Source organism: Heptranchias perlo, chromosome 7, assembly GCF_035084215.1.
Source record: "Heptranchias perlo isolate sHepPer1 chromosome 7, sHepPer1.hap1, whole genome shotgun sequence".
NCBI classification, from domain to species: Eukaryota; Metazoa; Chordata; class Chondrichthyes; order Hexanchiformes; family Hexanchidae; genus Heptranchias; species Heptranchias perlo.
The window spans coordinates 59,027,394-59,042,060 of NC_090331.1; the positions used below are offsets into that span (position 1 = coordinate 59,027,394).

Below are 14,667 nucleotides of genomic sequence, written 5' to 3' on the forward strand. Positions count from 1 at the left end.
TAATTAGCATTTTAATGCGAATTTTCAATTAACTAATGTTGGCCAATTCACAATCATTTTTCTCTAAAAGAGATTAACATTACAAAACATCTGACATTGTGTAGCCTATTGTATATTGCTATTGGGCAAAAGCCTATAATGTTTAACTCAATTAGTAGTCCAGTTGTGTATACTTAATAACTGATTAGTATTTCATGGTTTTGTATTAGCAATTTTGCACGAGTGTATTAAGCAGCTTCAGGCAGATGCCATAGACAATATAATAAAATCGTAATTTTGTGTAGCAAATTTCTTTATTACATGAGTTTTCTGAACCCTCAGCTGCATATATTATCTCTACAGCATAATCTTACCTACAAATTTTCTTTTCAGTTTAATGCTTTAGGTTTTGCAATTGTATTTGTTTTGGCAACTTTTAATGACTATACATGCTCTGATGTATAACAGTTAAGTGCCAGCAATAGGAACAACAAATAAAGAAGGCTTAGAAATAATTAATGATTGAATATGCAGACAATATACAATGGTATGCAGCTGAATGCTCAGTTTAAGACCAGATCATTTCTGAATGACAAAGTCATGAGAGAGCTAAGAGGCTGTTCCTAAAGTAAACAAAAATACGTATTCCACTGTCCATCATTATCTATTCTGTTCATAAAATACAAAACAATTGATGTAAATATTATTTATTTTTTATTGATTACTCATAGGGCTTATTGTAATATGGAAGATAATTTAATACTTCCCAATCTGTGTGTTGAACTTTCTCTCACCTCTGTCCAGATAAATTTGCGTCCACTTTGATAATCCTCTGTAGAGGGAGTGAATTTTAAATTCGTGGGGCAATCTTAGTCCCAAATATTCTAACTATATTACAACAGTCATCATACTTCAGAAAAGTAATTAATTGGTTGTGAAGTGCTTTGGGATGTCCTGAGAATGAGAAAGGTGCTATATAAATGCAAGTTCTTTCTTTCTATCAGTATTGAGTCACAAAGCTGGATAAGTGTTTAACTTCATAAATGGATGCTGATGAGTGAGCCATGTAGCAAGGGCTTAATTCCATTTAGATGAATCCACAGCACTGTGCTTGTTGGCTGGCACCCAAGGCAAAATATGGCTAACTATATGACCACTACAGTTAATATTTATTTAACAACTTCCCTCCTCTCTTTACAGTCTCAATGACCATAGATCAGGTTTGCGCTGCTTTGATTGTTACCTAGCAACATAATATTACGCCAGCTCAAACTCAAGGACAAGAACCTAGAAATTCTGAAAGCCCTGGTGCAAGTCTAGAAGGTTGGGACATCTGGCCACCTGTTTGTTCTCACCTTGAACCCATCTCAAATCCTAAGGATCATTTAAATAAGAGGTGTGGAAATCCATGCCAGTAATGGTGTTCCTGGGGTGCCTGCCCGTGGGACCCGGTGAGATTTCAGAGTGCCATCTTGCTGTTTCCTTTTGGAGCGGGCACAGGGTGGTTTGTCCAAGAATTTAACGGGCATAAATTTGAATCTTTGCTGCTCCCTCACTCGTTGGCTTGATAACCAAATAGCAATTGATCTCTCTTGGATCGAATGCCTTTTGAATACGGCATTATGGGGCCCATATATGGTCCTGTACAGCAAATACACCTGCTTCATGCAGGAGTATTTACCATTGGCTGTACAGGAGGCATAGCTGGCAGGTTTTCTGGGTATCCTGTGGCCACTTCCACCATGAAAAGGTCAGGGTGGGGGGGGAGGGAAGAAGTGCTCACCTCCCTGTTGGAATTTTTCTTCTGAGCTATAAGGGTTCCAACCCAATTTCCAGCCCCTTCACGCCAACAGTAACAGATTTCTGGGGCCCCAACACCCACCAAAAGTGCAGGCTAAGGTCTCTCGTGGCAGTATAGATTCTTCTAACTTAGTGTTTTAGGAAGTGAGAAATAATAGTCTTACTACATTTGTTACTTCCCACTGTAATCAATATTCGATCTAGGTTGCCTAGCACCTGATCAAGCTTTATTTTGGTACAAACAACTAAAATCTCACCCAGGTTAAAGTGTTACCAATGGTGAGTTTGATGTGCATGTGTGCTTTTAGAGTAGGCAGCCTTGGTTCTCAGACATCTGTTTTTGAATTTGGGAGTGGGTGACCTTGAAACAGAGCAGTAGGGTTCACTCACTAAAAGGTATGGATTATAATGGCTGTCAGCACTGATCTATTCATACTCACCTCTGCTATGAGATTCACTTGTGCCTGTGCAGCAAATAAGGATCAACTGGACAACTTGGGAAGAGGAGGAATGTCTGGAAAACTAATACTATCAGTATCTATATTCTTTGCAGCCTAATGTATGTGATGAATGTGAGTGAGTAATCTTTCAGTGAGAGGGTTCTATGTGTTGATGCCAAAGAATGTTGCATCATCATGTACACCCATTATGAAATGAGTGCTAGAATGAGTAACTTATTTTTAAATAGATATTATTATTCATCAGAAACTCTCATTACACACATTACAAACATTATTTTTCTCAATATTTGATGGACAGTTACATACATATGCATTAAGACCTAATAGATTTGATTAGAATTTTTTTTTGCTTTGACTTTGAAAACCATTTGTTTTATTTTAATTTTGTATTAAACCTTAAAGTGTCCTGACCCTGAAGCGATTGATAAGGTCATATCGGGTGAACAACTCGTGCACCATGAACTTCAGAGCATGTTCTCCACTGGCTTCATTAAGGGCGAACACATTAAATGACCATTTATCAACATCCTGCAGAAAAAAAAATATCAAATTTAGACATATTGTTCAACCATTTTTCATACTGTCAGCATTTTTAAAATTGTTGTGCTACACACCTTTAAAGCAGATATCACTGCTGATGGATAAGTCAGTCCAATCATGTTTGATGTTCTTCGGTACATCCTTGAATTTAAAATGATAAAAAGTATATATTTGACAACAGATTTCAGTAACATAACCCTAAATTATCCCCACTTACTTTTTGTTAACTTTCCCACTTATGTTATTCCATAACTAAGACAACAGGAAGCTCTGATTGTCAATTTTTTTCTGTAATGCAATTATTTATCGATTTGCACTTATTTACTTTTGTAAATTTTGCACTCATTGGATTCAGGAGCTAGTTGTACAAGAGAACAAAACATTTTACTCTCTGGACTGCTTGAGACGACAGGGTAAATTTTGTAAGGCCCTGCGCTGCTGGCAGAATCTTGTGCACAATGTTACGAGTCAGCAAATCGGATGCCCGACCTTATGTGAGCGGCTCATGGACTGCTTGATTTTCCAGCTGGTAATTTGGGGCCAAATAACGAAGTTACACCACTAGCATATGTGGCCTAATATAATATAAATCCCCCTTTTAAAGTTGGGGCCACCAAGCCTTTGGTAAGGTTCCATCCACAGTACGAGTTTCACTCGTAAAAACTAGACAATTTAGAGTCTCGAAACTAGTCTGGAGCAGGCTTCTTAAGGGCAAAAGGTAAGTTTTTGAATTTTTTTTGCCTTTTTTTGTGCTTTTCTTAACCCTTTGCTGCATTTTGCTCAATACTTATTTTTGGTTCTTTTTGCCCCGCCAATACTCTTCTTCAATATTTTTGGTTAATGCTGGCTTAGACATGTCATCTTACTAAGAGCTGAGGATGGGTATTATTTTGAAGATTCCAAATGTGCTCAATAACTGAGAAAGGGAAAAGTTATTTGTGAGGGAGCAATAAATACAATGACAATGATTTTAGCTACACCCATCACTACCCGGGACCTGCACCTGGCTACGTCAGAGGAGTCTTGTCTTTGCTGCATCAGCTTATAAGACAGCTATTACAATGATCTGCTAACGCCCTGAGAAACCGGAAACAGCAGAGGAACATTTCAGCTTGGATTAACCCCTATATATCTAGCATTGTGTATACATTCAGAGTGAGTGTATTGAGTATAATCTCCTTGAGTTTTATCCTCATACATTTGGGTAAATGTACTTCCCCAGTAATCCTCTAAAGTAAACAGATACCATCTGCATTCTATTTCCTGTTCTGCACCCAGTGTGGTTAACACTCCTGTGGGCACGCTATTCAAGAATGGGACGGCTATAATTATCATCCACTCCCAAATCTCCACTGTAAGTTCTGAAATAGCATTAATGTTAATTAGGAACATCTCATCACTGTTCAGAGCATTTAGTTTAAAATTAAAAAAACAAACCTTGTAAATGGCTGGAACCTTGGCCTCAGTGAGGCAGAATTCCAGCTGCAAGCCTTCCCTACAATAGAGAGGTTATTTATACTTTAAAAAAAAAACAGCTTGGAAACTTACCACCGCTGAGGCTGGTGTTTGCTCTTAACTCACCACCAACGGGAAGCACGATTTAGGTGTTTAAACATTGGATTCCATCCATTACTCGTTTAAAATGCTTAAATAAAATCTTCCTAAGGAGGCTTAGGCCCCGACTAATTTCTGCTGGTGAGCAGGCCTTGTGTCAATTCCACAGAGTTAGACCCGAGTTATTATGTCTCCGATATGGTAAACCAGGTACTCGAAATAAGTTTAATTTTCTCAGTACTCTCAAGACTTGAATAAACAAACATTCACTCCATCACCATTATTTAGAGTTAAGGTAAATATGTCAAAGATTTTTCTGTGCATCTCTGCTTCCCCTTCATGACATTTAGTTTGTTCTAAATAAAGAAAAATGACATTGAAGTGTAAATATTTTAATAAGAACAGAAAAGACTGGAAATACACAGCAGGTCCATCAACATCTACAAAGAGGAAAGACAAGTAAATGTTTCAACAACAACAACAACTTGCATTCATATAGCACCCTTGACATAGCTTAATGCTAAAGGGGTCAAGGGATGTGGGGAAAAAGCGGTAACAGGGTACTGAGTGAGACGATCAGCCATGATCATTTTGAATGGCGGAGCAGGCCTGAAGGGCCGTATGGCCTACTCTTGTTCCTATTTTCTATGTTTCTGTGTAAAACATCCCAATGCACTTAAGGTGCAGACCCTTGGGGCTCGATTTTAGGGTCGGGTTTCCTGCGGGTTTCCAGCGGGGGGGTCCCGAAAATCCCGATATGTGGTCACGTGACCGGATCGTGCCGCGATCCCGACCACTTCCGGGTTCCCCGATGACGTGCGGGGCTGCGTGCGTGGCCCCCGCTGGTGGGAATCCCGCAGGCAATTAAAGCCAGCGGGGTCCCACTTGAGAGTACTTACCTTGCTTGTTGAGGTCAGTTAATGAGCTGAATCAGCTGTCAAAAGAGGAAGTGTGGGATTTTACCTGCATCGCAGACTGTTTCACACACTGGGGGAAACAGTCTCTCTCCAACCAGGCGTGTTGCAGCCAGCAGCCTGTGGCAGGTGCCAAGGTGCACCCCACGGGGGAGAGCCCTCACCCACGCAGGAGGCCACCGCGTCACATAGGGCAACCCCTGCCCCCCACCACCCCCCGCCAAGCCAGAGGACAGACCGACACGAAACCGCAGCCCCAGTCCGAGGAACCACCCACCTACCCTGCACAACCCCTCAGACCAACACCTGCCAGATGGGTGGTGTGTGGACACCCTCGGAGGACGAACAGCATGACCAGCCCCAGCAGCCTTGCAGTCCACGCCGTCCGCCGCAGAGACGTGGAGCCCCCCAACACGGTGTTGTTGCACGCCCACCTGCACAGCAGGAGGGAGGGCTACCGCAGAGAGAGACGCATCGCAGAGGGCACTACCCTCGCCACAGGGTCCACAGACCGAGGCGAAGCTCCCCGGACCTCTCCGAGCAGCAGTGCACACGGAGGCGCAGATTCGCTCGACATGTAGTCGTGGAGATCTGCAGGCTCTTTCATGCCGAGCTGCTCCTGGCTGGCCCCAGCACCAAGTGCTTACCTGTCGCTGCCAAAGTCACCACTGCCCTCCACAACTTCTCCTCCGCATCCTTCCAGGGTGCAGCCGGCTACACCGCCGATGTCTCTCAGTGGTCTGCGTGGAAGAGCCCTGCAAATACACCTGCACCTACTCTGCAGTAACACGATGGGTGGCATCAGTGGTGGGTCCTCATAGTGATACCCAGGAGCGGGCATTATTGGACACAACAGACAGGATTCGCGGAGACATGGCAGTGGTGGTGCCAATATAATGTGTGCTGTTTGTTGCTCTGAAATTCAATATAGGTAACACCCATGGCAAACCCTCCGACACCCTTGTGCACCCCCTTCATGCTCACGAAACATTTGCCTTACGCTGCCTACTGCACATATGTGATGCATGCCCTGTGGCTGCAGCACAGGTGGTGGCAGGTTGAGTGAGGCTGGCCGTGAGGGAGATGCATGAGAGGGTGAGTATGGGATAGAGCCATGAGATTGTATGAGGATTGGGTCGCGTGTTAGTGGCAGGATGAGTACTGGCGAGGTGAGTAGGTGGAGGTAAGATGAGGATGGGGTTTGAGTGGGTATGAGGGGTGATGTGACAGAGTAGTGTTGGCGGTGCCGAAGGAGATGTGGGGTTGGGGCAGTGTTGTGGCAGATGGAGTGTAGGGGAAAGACTTCGTGTTCTCACTGTGGCTGACCTACCGAGGTCATTGCAGCGCCTCCTGCACTGTATGCAGGTGGGCGATATGTTGGTTGCGCAGGTGACCCCCTCTGCCACCTCGAGCCAGGCCTTCTTGGTGGCAGAGGCTGGCCGCTTCCTCCCGCCCGCCGGGTGGAAGATCTCTGTCCTCCCCCTCCTCCTCACCCCATCTGATGATACCTGGGGTGAGGCATCATTAAACTGGGAGCAGCCTTCCCCCTGGGCTGCTCCATGCTGAAATTTGTTCCATTGGTTGCAGCATCTGTCAGTGGAGGACTGCCCCTTTAACTAGAGAGCCTCCAGCTGACAGATCGTACTGCACATGCGCAGCCCGCCCGACGCGCAGACCAGCAGCGCGGAGCCCGGAGGAGCAGGTAATTGATTCCTATTAGTGTGTTGCCTGCTACGATCGCGCGGGCAACCCACTAATTTCACCGAGCGTGTTGACCACGCTCCCGAAACCCAACCCGCCGGAAACCCGCAGGCCTGGTAACATCGAGCCCTTGTTGTTATTTACAGCATTTTTTCATCTTTACTGAAAATCTTTTAACCCTTGTCTGGATGCAATTAGACCATCTGCACTATGGATGCAATTGCTCATCTTGGATTGGCACTGTCCAGGGCTAACCTCCCAGACTGCAAGTGCTGCTCCTTGCCAGCACCTTCTGATCAGGGAATCAACCTTTCATTGAATGCAGAAAAATCACATCACAAGTTGATTTGAATGTGCCTGCGATGTGAGCGGCTGAAGAAAATATATTGGAATCTGGTTTCAGACAATCAGGTGTCAACTTTATTAACGTGGGTTCCGTCTCCAATGTGGGGCCTGCAGCACACTGGCTAAAAGATACGGCAAATGTTTTAAAAAAAAATTTAAGAAAATATAAAAGTACAGCTACAGTAATATAATGAAAGAGGGAGAGAAAATGGAGTGTGAGAACAAAAGGTAGGGGAAGATAGGAACACAGACCAAGCAGAAATAAAGGCCATAAAATTCCCGGGGGTTTACTCTGCTAGCACAAGTGCAGCCGAGCGGAACCCCCACATGCCCGAGCCTGAAGACAGAGACTCCATTCCAAATCTTGGGGATGGGACTATTTGCATGACCAGGGTGGGTGTATTGTATCTGCAAGAGTACTTCAGGGGCACAATCGACCATACACCTACCAGGAGATGAAGCACAGGTTCCCTCAGGCCCTCTGGGCTGAAAATAAAATTGGTCAGAAAAGTTTTTACTCACAGCAGGGTAGTTAACCCTTCAGAATAAGGTAATTGGCCTGCTTCAAAATTGATTATGTTACACTAGTAAAGATTTGGGGCTTTTTTAGTGGAGCTTCAATGGGAATCAGCTGGCATGAATTCTGCTGATTGGCTTAATGGGCAGAATTCCTGAGAAAGCCCGGGAACACCCCAGATCTACCCACAAACCCCCATCACCAGAATTTAAAGGGCTATAGCAAACGCAGCGGAATCCCATCATAACTGGGTTCCACCCCAAATTCCTGCCTCCCCACCTTCTCCAGTTGGAAATCAGTCTTTCTGCTCCCTCCGGCATGAGGGATTCCGAAGTCAAAGTATTTTAAAAATTTTACTTTAATGCAAATTTTTTAGTGTTTGTTTTAATTTTTTAGGCATGATATTGTGACTTTATTTCTGTAATATTGGGGCTTATTTCAGCCTTACCACATGTGAGTTTATAAATGGCCAGCCCAAGGAAAATTCAAGTTAAAAATTTGAGATTTTTTTAGTAACACACACAACTACGCATGGTATAACAAAAATTGGGAACTCATTATTCAGTGGTTTATTGCTGTGTAAGCACTTCACCTTATTTATTTCAAACTCCTACATCTTGTAGCATCATATGCTCTGTTCCTACCTTCATGGTTTTGAAGTGAAGATAGAGGGGGTGATTTTAGGAGGCAATTGCGGGTGCGTGGGGGGCGGTGGGACCCCGAAAATTGCGGAAATCACATTCGGGTTCAGAAGCCAGCTCCAACCCGCTGACTTCCAAGCTTCCCAGGGACTCACCTGTGTGCGTGCGGGCGACCCCAAAACGGAAGTCCCGCTGGCAATTAAAGCCGGCGGGATGACAGTTAAAGAGCCAAATGTACCTTTTTGTTATTCATTCATGGGATGTGGGTGTCGCTGGCAAGGCCAGCATTTATTGCCTATCCCTAATTGCCCTTGAGAAGGTGGTGGTGAACCACCTTTTTGAACCGCTGCAGTCCGTGTGGTGAAGGTTCTCCCAACGTGTTGTTAGGTAGGGAGTTCCAGGATTTTGACCCAGCGACGATGAAGGACCATTGATATATTTCCAAGTCGGGATGGTGTTTAATTTGTGGAGAATGCGCAGTTGTTGTTGTTCCCATATGCCTGCTGCTCTTGTCCTATTAGGTGGTAGAGGTCGCGGGTTTGGGAAGTGCTGTCGAAGAAGCCTTGGCGAGTTGCTGCAGTGCATCCTGTGGATGGTACACACTGCAGCCATGATGCACCAGTGGTAAAGGAAGTGAATGTTTAGGGTGGTGGATGGGGTGCCAATCAAGCGGGCTGCTTTGTCCTGGATGGTGTCGAGCTTCTTGAGTGTTGTTGGAGCTGCACTCATCCAGGCAAGTGGAGAGTATTCCATCACACTCCTGACTTGTGCCTTGTAGATGGTGGAAAGGCTTTGGGGAGTCAGGAGGGGTGCCACTCGCAGCAGAATACCCAGCATCTGACCTGCTCATGTAGCCACAGTATTTATGTGGCTGGTCCAGTTAAGTTTCTGGTCAATGGTGACCCCCAGGATGTTGATGGTGGGGGATTCAGCGATGGTAATGCCATTGAATGTCAAGGGGGGCTGGTTAGATTCTCTTTTGTCGGAGATGGTCATTGCCAGGCACTTGCCTGGCACGAATGTTACTTGCCACTTATGAGCCCAAGCCTGGATGTTGTCCAGCTCTTGCTGCATTGCGGGCTCGGACTGCTTCATTATTTGAGGGGTTGCGAATGGAACTGAACACTGTGCAATCATCAGCGAACATCCCCATTTCTGACCTTATGATGGAGGGAAGGTCATTGATGAAGCAACTGAAGATGGTTGGGCCTAGGACACTGCCCTCATTAAGTACCTCATTGAGATACTTAAGGCACTTTACCTGTGACAGATGAAGGGATCAGAAAGATTTTTAACTTATCTGGGCGGCTTGCCCACCGCTTCTGATTCATGCCTGGTGAAGCCAGGCACGAAGGGCCGGACCAGGGAAAAAGAAACTAAATAAATTAAATAAAAAACCATGCAAGGAAGTGAAAACACTAAATGAACCTACCTTTGAAACCTGCTCCGATATCGGATGTCTCCCGCTCCGATGTCCCCCTCTTCACACTCCTGATGCCCCTGCGATCTTCCCCTGATGTCCCCCCAATCTTCCCCTCTCCCCCCCCCGATCTTCCCCTCTCCCCCCGATCTTCCCCCCCCCGCCCCGGTCTTCCAGTCCAGCGCCGGATCTTCCATTCACCCTCCCGGTCTTTCATTCCAGTGCCAGGTGACATCTTGCTCTCTCTGTTTCTCGCCCCCCTCCCCCCGCCCTCCCCCCGCCCTCGCGTGACAGCTCCTGACGGCAGCCAGCCTGTCAATCAGGTTAGCTGCCGGGCACGCAACCCGGAGACGACGCTAACTACTATCAATCAACGTGCGATCGCATCAGAAATGGTAAGTTTGGTTCATGTGGGTTTGCCACGTACACCTTCACCTCCCGCTGCCAACCTGCCACCATGGTAAAATTGAGAGTGTCTCACTCTTAACACAATATCTGCTTACATGACTGAACCTAATTAGATTCCTCAGAAATAACAACATTGCAATTAAGTTACCTTCAGCCTCATAGGTGTAAATATTACAAGCTCCCTTCTAAGCTCATTGAATGGATGCATTATTTGGTGTGATACCGAGCTGTACAGACCAGGGACCTGCTGAACTCTATCTTGGTTAGATGTACTCGGCTGCAGTGGCAGCGATGGGGATACTAACTCCAGTCAGCCTTAGCACTGAGCCTGGGCAGTGGCAAATTTGATTATGGCTCCCACTCTTGATTGTTTTCTAGTAAACTCTGTTGGATGTGCGCTTGTTGACATGGAGTGAGGATAGGAAATAACCCCCAGAAATTGAGGGCCCAGGTTCACACATGAACAATTCCACTTGAGTGAGTTATTGGAGGGCTTGGCGACCTGTGACACTGTGTTTGCCTACATAACAACAGTCACTACAGTCCAAAATTCACTGCTTGAAATGTTTCATGGGAAGGCACTTTAATCGCTAATTCTGTGAACCTGTGCTCCCAGCAGGGACGTTATGCTCAAACGGACAGCAGGCCAGAGATAGAGGTCCAACAATGTAACCCCAGCTCTCTGACCTGCACTCTCTGCGATTGTGGAATTAGCCCTTTAGGATTCTGCTCATAATGCTCATATATTGTATATATTTAATTCTAATAATTATTTTAAGAACAGTTGTAAACTGTCGATTTGCTGGTGACAATATTTGTTCAGAAATATGGTTTTTCCTTTCGTCACAAAACTGCTTGTTTTAGCATTTTGAAAGATGTTAATAAAAGTTAAGAATTATTGGAAGTTTTTCAACAATATTTTTAAAACACCAACACTAAATTTTCCTAATAACGTACAATTTTTAAGAATTACAAATATTAGTTAAAAACAAATATCACAACACTGCAGATTCACTGTCATTTACCTTTCTACAAAAATGCCAGCTTGAACGGCATAAACAATGCTGCGGAATCTAGGCTTTTCCTCTGGCCGTCTTCTCATCACCCCCATCTTCCGTGTGAAGGTGGATGCCAGCCAGTCCCGAACCTCTGATGGAACGGAATCTGACTGGATGTCGCTGAGTTCATCCTCAGTATCCAATAGCCGTCTGATGAGAAAACAGAGTAGAGAGCTTCAGACCTAGAAGATCCAGAATTTAGACCCCCCTAAACAAATATTAATTCAAAGAGGCTGCCTTTTGAGCACCTTTTTAGTTTAGCTTATACGTCAAGTATACAAATCAAATGAGTTATCTGTAAAACACCCTTAGAGACAGACATCAAGTAAATATTTGCTTCGCTGTTACTTACAATACTATCAATCCTCTGGAATGGGCTCTAACCCATGCCTTAAGTAGTGACAATATCATTTTTTAAAATTTGTATTCTATCCCTCTGCTAATGCAACACAGTAACTTATTTGTCATTTTTTAATTCACAGCTATGCCCTTAATTGATGATTTTAATGATTTTCCAATAATAAAGGCAAACAATTTCAACATTTGCAGACGACAACAAATTGGGGGGTATAGTTAATAGTGAGGTGGACTGTGACAAAATACAGGAAGAAATTAATAAACTTGCAGAATGGCCATGTAATTGGCAAATGAATTGCAATATAGGAAAGTGTGAAGTGGTAAATTTTGGTAGGATTAAGAAGGAGGCCACGTGCTCCCTGGAAAATAAGAGTCTAAATGGTGTAGAGGAGCAGAGGGATAGAATCATAGAATCACAGATTCGTTACAGCACAGAAGGAAGCCATTCGGCCCATTGAGCCTGTGCAGGCTCTTTGTAAGAGCAATCCAGTAAGTCCCATTCCCCTGCTCTTTCCCCATAGCCCTACAAATTATTTTCCTTCAAATATTTTTTCAATTCCTTTTTGAAAGCCATGATCGAATCTACATCCACCACCCTTTCAGGCAGCGCATTCCAGATCATAACTATTCACTGCGTAAATAAATTTTACCTCATGTCGCCTTTGCTTCTTTTGCAAATCACTTTAAATCTGTGTCATCTGGTTCTTGACCCTTCCGCCAATGGGAACAGTTTCTCTTTATCTACTCTATCTAAACCCATCATGGTTTTGAACACGTCTATCAAAACTCCTCTCAACCTTCTTTGCTCTAAGGAGAACAACTCCAGCTTCTCCAGTCTATCCACGTAACTCAAGTCCCTCATCCCTGGAACCATTCTAGTAAATCTTTTCGGCACCCTCTCTAAGGCCTTCACATCCTTCCTAAAGTGCGGTGCCCAGAATTGGATACAATACTCCAGTTGTGGCCGAACCAGTGTTTTATAAAGGTTCAACATAACCTCCTTGCTTTTGTACTCTATGCCTCTATTTATAAAGCTCAGGATCCCGTATGCTTTTTTAACCCCTTTGTCAACCTGTCCTGACACCTTCAAAGATTTGTGCACGTATACCCCAGGTCTCTCTGTTCCTGCACTCCCTTTAGAATTGTATCATTTAGTTTATATTGCCACTCCTCATTCTTCCTGCCAAAATGTATCACTTCGCACTTCTCTGCATTAAATTTCATCTGCCATGTGTCCGCTCATTCCACCAGCCTGTCTATGTCCTCTTGAAGTCTATTAATATCCTCCTTATTGTTTACTACACTTCCAACTTTTGTGTCATCTGCAAATTTTGAAATTGTGCCCTGTACACCTAAGTCCAAGTCATTAATATATATCAAAAAAGCAGTGGTCCTAGTATCGACCCCTAGGCAACACTGCTGTATACCTCCCTCCAGTCCGAAAACAATGTTCACAACTGTTTCCTGTCACTTAGCCAATTTTGTATCCACGCTGCCACTGCCCCTTTTATTCCATGGGCTTCAATTTTGCTGACAACCCTATTAAGTGGCACTTTATCAAATGCCTTTTGAAAGTCCATACACACAACATCAACCGCATTGCCCTCATCTACCCTCTCTTTTGATGAGGTAACAAACTCAATCAAGTTAGTTAAACACGATTTGCCTTTAACAAATCCGTGCTGGCTTTCCTTAATTAATCCACACTTGTCCAAGTGACTTAGGGATTTAGGGTTTTATGGGCTTAAACCATGGGATTTAAGGTTACAGATACCCAAATCACTAAAAGTAGCGACACAGGTTAATAAGACTATAAAAAAGCAAACCAAGCACTGGGGTTAATTGCTAGAGGGATAGAATTGAAAAGCAGATAAGTTATGCTAAACTTGTACAGAACCTTGGTTAGACTACAATGAGTACTGTGATCAGTTCTAGTCTCCACACTATAAAAAGGATATGGAGGCACTGGAGAAGGTGCAAAAATGATTTACTAAGATGATACCAGAAATGAGAGGGTATACCAATCAGGAGAGACTGAATAGGCTGGGACTCTTTTCTCTAGAAAAGAGAAGACTGAGGGGTGACCTGATAGAGGTCTTTAAGATTATGAAAGGGTTTGATAGAGTAGATGTAGAGAAGATTTTTCCACTTGTGGGGAGACCAGAACTAGGGACCATAAATATAAGATAGTCACTAACAAATCCAATAGGGAATTCAGGAGAAACCCCTTCACAAGAGAGTGCTAAGAATGTGGAGCTCGCTACCAGAAGGAGTAGTTGAGGTGACTAGCATAGATGCATTTAAGGGGAAGCTAGATAAACATTTGAGGGAGAAGGGAATAGAACGATATGGTGATAGGATTAGATGAAGAATGGTGGGAGGAGTCTCATGTAAAGCATAAACACTGGCATGGACCTGTTGGGCTGAATGGCCTGTGTCTGCTGTACATTTTTTGTAATTCTTTTAAATCCATTTCCTGTTCAGTATGCTTTCTGACTGTTCCATTCAACACATACTCATTATTTTAGTGCCTTCATCCCAAATTGACTATTTTACACTTCTCTGTACTCAACTACCACCTATTGGTCCTGTTACTTAGAAGATTCAACTCTTCTGAATCTAGATGTTTCTCCTTATTTTCTCTGCCTCCTGTCCTGATATCACCTATAAACTTGGAAGATTTTGCTTTTGACTTACTCACCAAGTTATATATATTTCCTGTTTTTGTATCACTTTCCAAGGAAGAGCTTCCATGATTTTAGCTAGTAATCTCCAATATGGAACTTTGTCAAAAGATATCGTAAAATCTAAGTTTGCAACTTCCGCCACATTTCTGTTGTCCACCGTGGTAGTTATATCTTCAAAAAACTCCAGATAATTAAGCATGGCCTCCCTTTCCTGAATCTATGCAGCCTATTTCTTTTTATTAAGCTGTGTTTTTCCAGATATCCCCCACCGGATCCCCTTAAAAT

At 43.8% G+C, this 14,667-nt stretch overlaps 1 protein-coding gene across 3 annotated transcripts in view; it reads right to left on the reverse strand.

Moving 5' to 3' along the window:
• pde1a (phosphodiesterase 1A, calmodulin-dependent) overlaps positions 1-14,667 on the reverse strand; it is a 228,350-nt gene that overhangs the window by 72,950 nt on the left and 140,733 nt on the right. For all 3 annotated transcript variants that reach the window (XM_067987680.1, XM_067987678.1, XM_067987679.1), the window contains exons 3-5: positions 11,306-11,488; positions 2,855-2,921; positions 2,652-2,768 (exon numbers count right to left, since the gene is read on the reverse strand). In XM_067987680.1, coding sequence (XP_067843781.1) covers positions 2,652-2,768; positions 2,855-2,921; positions 11,306-11,488 — 367 coding nt within the window. The remainder of the gene's footprint in view (positions 1-2,651; positions 2,769-2,854; positions 2,922-11,305; positions 11,489-14,667) is intronic.